The sequence below is a fragment of the Piliocolobus tephrosceles genome, chromosome 16, assembly GCF_002776525.5.
Source record: "Piliocolobus tephrosceles isolate RC106 chromosome 16, ASM277652v3, whole genome shotgun sequence".
NCBI classification, from domain to species: Eukaryota; Metazoa; Chordata; class Mammalia; order Primates; family Cercopithecidae; genus Piliocolobus; species Piliocolobus tephrosceles.
The window spans coordinates 3701581-3706822 of NC_045449.1; the positions used below are offsets into that span (position 1 = coordinate 3701581).

At 59.2% G+C, this 5242-nt stretch overlaps 1 protein-coding gene across 4 annotated transcripts in view; it reads right to left on the bottom strand.

The window, feature by feature from the left end:
• The window catches only part of P2RX1 (purinergic receptor P2X 1), a 22384-nt gene extending 21262 nt beyond the window's left edge, over positions 1-1122 (bottom strand). For all 4 annotated transcript variants that reach the window (XR_002724926.1, XR_002724927.1, XR_002724924.1 and 1 more), the window contains exon 1: positions 634-1122. Coding sequence is in view for 1 of the 4 variants with exons in the window: in XM_023184728.2 (XP_023040496.1) it covers positions 634-770 (137 nt within the window). In the remaining 3 variants the exon portion in view is untranslated. The remainder of the gene's footprint in view (positions 1-633) is intronic.
• Between the last annotated feature and the right edge of the window lie 4120 nt (positions 1123-5242).

Consider the following 5242-nt stretch of genomic DNA (forward strand, 5'->3'; position numbering starts at 1 on the left):
TGTGTCGGTGGCAGCCTGGTTTGGCCTCTGTGTGGATGTGGCCTCTGTGTCGGTGGCAGCCTGGTTTGGCCTCTGTGTGGATGTGGCCTCTGTGTCGGTGGCAGCCTGGTTTGGCCTCTGTGTGGATGTGGCCTCTGTGTCGGTGGCAGCCTGGTTTGGCCTCTGTGTGGATGTGGCCTCTGTGTCGGTGGCAGCCTGGTTTGGCCTCTGTGTGGATGTGGCCTCTGTGTCGGTGGCAGCCTGGTTTGGCCTCTGTGTGGATGTGGCCTCTGCGTCGGTGGCAGCCTGGTTTGGCAGGCGGTCAGAGGTCGAGGACTCAGTGGCTGTGGTTGGTGGGGCCCTGGCCCTGAACACCGCTAACCACTCAAAGGAACCGTAACACTGAGCTGGCTCCTCGGAACCCAGAGACTCTGCCTCCTGTTCCCCGAAGGCCCAGGGGCAGAGCTTACCCTCCGGCCTCGTCCCCATCTCAACAGTGAGTTGGCAGGATTTTCTATTCCCGCACAGTGGCTTGCCAGGGAGGCCTTCCACTGGATGGAGAGGAAGAGGGGCACATAAGGGATCCCAGAGTCTGGAGGACAGGCCGGGGGTAGGGGCTGGTGCAGGCAGGCAGCGGGAGGGGCCCGGACTCACCCGATGACGTAGACCAGGACCACCAGCTGGATCAGTCGGAAGATAACTCCCACCTTCTTGTTGCGTACCAGCACCATGCGGGGAGTGTCATACTCGAAGAGGAAGGCGGCCAGCTCCTCCTGGAACCGCCGTGCCATGGTGGGCCGGCTGGGGCTCAGAACCGAGCCCCCTGCACGGCCTCTGCTCTCAGGGTGTGCCGGGTGCCACCACCCACGATGATGACAGAGCTTCTGGGGGCTTCCTGGCCCCTTGGGAAGAGCGAGGCAGTGCAGATGGGGCCAGAGGACAGCAGCTAGAGGTCAGCTGGAGGCACTTGGGTTGGAGAGAGAATCCCTGGGCGGTCAGAGCAGCTCTTGGCCCCTGGAAGGCAATAGACTGCAGACCAGCCTCGCCCATGGACAAATAAATTCCCAAAGATAGACGGGGCGGGGCTGGTGGGGCCACCCAGGCCCAGCCCCACTGCCCCTCCTGGCTCTGCGCGGGCCCTGTCGGGCCTCCGGAAACAGGAGTTATTGGCAGGAAACCACAGGCCACCCGTCACAGGGGCAAAGATAAAGCTCTCAGCCAACTCCCCAAGTGATCTTCCCCCCAAAACCTGGCAAGATGGAGCTCTGGCCAGGGCCTGGGGGAAGCTGGAGTGTCCTCAGGTTCAGAGCCTCCCCTCAACTCGCCTCCACTGCCAAAATCAGACATCCATCCCCAGCCCCATCTCCATCCACCACCCTCCACCCTCCCCCGCCAGGGTTAGCTGCTCCGTCCCCGGGGACCTGCAGCAAGCAGGGCAGAGAGGAAGGAGGCTCTGAGTTCCAGCCTGGCCTGTGCCCGGTCAACCTCAGTGCTGAGCTGGCATCTCCATCCCCCACCTCTCCTCTCCCACCATCTGTCCTGCCAGGGCCACCATCAGAGGGAGAGAGGTAGCAGGTGCCCAGACAAGGCAAGCACCACGTCAGTCACTCAGTGCCATCGGGGGCCCAAGACCAGCGGAGAGAGCCTGACCTTGGAGATCCCTGGCTCTGCCACTTCTTGGCTGTGGGGGCTGGGTGTCACCTCGCCCCTCCGAGCCTGCTTCCTCGTCTGTACATTGGGGTGAATTGGGGTAATGAGGACTATTCCTTCTGGGTCGAGGCTCACAGGGGATGGGTCTCAGCGACATGGGACAGAGAACTGGAGGCCACCATCGAGTGTGGGGCACAGCACCTCTGCTGTCCCTACCTTCCCTTCCCAATCCCAGCTCGGGCCCTGAACACAAGGGTTTGGGGTGGGCAGAGGGTCCCGGGTTAGTTCCTCAGAGCTGGAGGCTCCCCCAGCCCCACCCCTCGTTTTGAAGATGAGGAAACCAAGCTCAGAGAAGAGAAATGAGTTGCCCAGGCTCACCCGGGGTGTTACTGGAGGTTCAAGCTGGAAGCAGGGGCCTCCCTGGCCAGCCCCTACGTCCCCATTGTCCGAGCCGCCCCACCCTTAAGGCTGATAAGGAGTCTTCTTCCTGGTGAGCCATGAGCTGGAAGTGCTCCGGGCAGGGAGCCAGGCCTGGGGCTGGGCATCCCAGCAGCCTGTCTGAATGGGGGTCACCCACAGAGGGCTGCCGTGGCCCCTTCCGGCACCCAGGTCAGTCTGCTTGTCAAGCAGATCAGCCTCACCCCTCGCGGAGTTTCTGCTAATCCAGCGGGTGTCACGGGCTTTTCTAAAGAAAACCCAGAGATGTCGGGAGCCAGAGCTGTGGTGGCCGCGTCCCTCCTTGGCCTGATCCTGACCCCAGACAGCTTCTTTCCAAGCTGCCCCTGTGGCCACTGGAGTGGGAGGCACCAGGACACAGCTGCTTGTGCTGGGGAGCGGGGTGGATGCTGAGACTGTGTGGGCCATCCTGGGTCCCTTTTCAGCCACCCTTCTCCCTGACATGCACACCACGTTCTGGAGAGTGGCGGGGGGGGGGGGGGAAGGTGGGGGGGGGGGGAGGAGGGAGGGGGGGGGGGGAGGGAAGGAAGGAAGGTCAGGAAGTTCTTCAATCTACGTCTGTTCCTCTCATACCACCACCATGTCTTCCTCCTCCTCCTCTGCCTCCTCCTTCTCCAAGGAGCCACACTTGCTGACAGAGAGATTGACGGATGGACCGACAGACTTGCTCGGACAGACGGATGGGCCGACAGACTTGCTTGGACAGATTGATAGGCTGACAGACTTGCTTGGAGCACACACACGTGCTTCTGTGACAGCCTGGGCCCTGGCCCTGGCCCTGAAAAAGTGGACTGGCCTGGAGCACCGTCTCATTTGGGGATCTTATCATATCCAAAGTGCACCCCAGGGACCTACATTTATTTCCCTGCTGCTGATAACTCCACAAGAGCAAGACAGCCAGCTGCCAGGGTCAATGTCTCTTTCACTGGCTCTAAAATGCATCTTTCTGATCCAAGGCCTGTGATTTCTCACCCTTGGGCCCTGCCCCAACATCCTCAGGGACAGACACCTGCCTTTGTTCTGGGCGTTTGGGGCCGAGGTGGGCAGGGCAGAGGCCAGAGCTCCACACTCTGGAGTCCGGCAGGGTTTTGCTCACAACAGCCCCATGAGGCACGTCCTAGAGCCCGCATTTGACAGATCAGGAGACTGAGGCTGTGGGGGTGGAGTCCCTGGCCCATGGTCACACAGTAAGTAGTTCCCTTGTCTGCTGGTGGCTGGGTAGGAGGCTCCCCAAAGTCTGAGGGCTTGGCCCCGGGCCCACTCCAAGCCTCCAGCACTTGAGAGCCGCCAGTCCTGCCTTATAAGCCCAAAGACCGGGTGGCCGGCTCGGGTACTGGGCCGGGCCTTGTAGGGAGACAGCCTTGCTGCCAAGCACTCGGCCCCAGGACAGCCTCCCTGTCCTGGCTAAATTTAGCGGCTCTGTGCAGTGTGGAGGCTGGAGGCTGGCTGGAACCCTCAAGGGAGCAGACACGGGTTCCAACAGGTCTCCTTAGTCACTCAGGGGCCTGAGGATGCCAGGACCGTACCCCAGTCCAACCCTGACACCATCTGGGCCAGAGATTCCTCTGATGCCACACAGCCCCCTAGACCCTGACTAGAAAAGGGCCCTGGGCCAGCCTGGCAGAGGCTGTCAAGGGGAGGTTGGGGGACGACCAACAGCTATGGGGAGGCCTGGGGAGTACAGCGTGGGCCCCCAGGTTTGGCATCTCCCATTGTCTGGACCTGGGCTGCTTCTCAGGCCTCTTCTATCCCCCAACTCTGGGTGTGACCTGGCTGAAGCCCCCCTTCCGTGTGTTTAAAGCGTCCCACCCTCCTGGTCCTTAGCCATCCCTCTGGGCCATTTCCTTTCATCCTTGGCCTCTCTCTGCCCTGGATTAAGAAACTCCTGGGAGGCCAGGGCTGGTAGCTCATGTCTGTAATCTTGGCACTTTGGGAGGCTGAGGCAGGAGGATTGCTTGAGCTCAGGAGTTCGAGACCAGCCTGGGCAACATAGTGAAATCCTGTCTCTATAAAATATACAGAAAAAAAAAATTAGCCAGGCATGGTGGAGCATGCGTATAGCCCCCAGCTGCTTGGGAGGCCGAGGCGAGTAGACCACCTGAGGTCAGGAGTTCAAGACTGGCCTGGCCAACATGGTGAAACCGCCTCTCTACTACAAAGACAAAAATTGGCTAGGAGTGTTGGCAGGAGCCTGTAATCCCAGCTACTCGGGAGGCTGAGGCAGGAGAATTGCTTGAACCTGGGACAGGGAGATTGCAGTGAGCCGAGATTGAGCCACTGCACTCCAGCCTGGGGGAATAAAGTGAAACTCAGTCTCAAGAAACAAAACAAAACAGAAAAAAAATTAGCTGGGCATGGTGGTGTATGCCCATAGTCCCAGCTACTTGAGACGCTGAGGTGGGAGGATCTCCTGAACCTGGGAGGTGGAGGCTGCAGCAAGCCGTGATCATGCTACTGTACTCCAGCCTGGGTGACACAGTGACAGCCTGTCTCAAAATAAATACATTAATTAAATAAAAATAAAGACGACTCCTGTGGGCTGAGCTAGCATGTGGCCAGCATGGTGACCACATCTACCTCCTCTCTGGCACTTATCTCTGTTTTTTTTCTTTCTTTTTTTTTTTTTTTTTGAGATGGAGTCTCACTCTGTCACCCAGGCTGGAGTGTGGTGGCGCGATCTCGGCTCACTGCAATCTCCGCCTCCCGGGTTCAAGTGATTCTCCTGCCTCAGCCTCCCGAGTCGCTGGGACTACAGGCGCTCATCACCACACCTGGCTAATTTTTGTATTTTTAGTAGAGACCGGGTTTCACCATGTTGGCCAGGCTGGTCTCGAACTCCTGACCTCGCGATCTGCCCGCCTCGGCCTCCCAAAGTGCTGAGATTACAGGCGTGAGCCACAACGCCCAGGCTATTTTTTTTTTCTTCAAATCCAACTGTCTTGGGGTGTAATTCACATACAATAAAATGCACCCATGTTAGGCACACGGTTTGATGAGTTTTGACAAATGCACCAGCCCCCTCCAAATCCAGCAGCCTAGAACGCCCCCGCCTCCCGTTTGTGGTCCATCTTTCCCCAGCACCCCCAGACCCAGGCAGTCACTGACCCGCTTTGTCACTGCAGATTTGTGCAGCCTCATCCAGAGCGTTTGGCAGGTG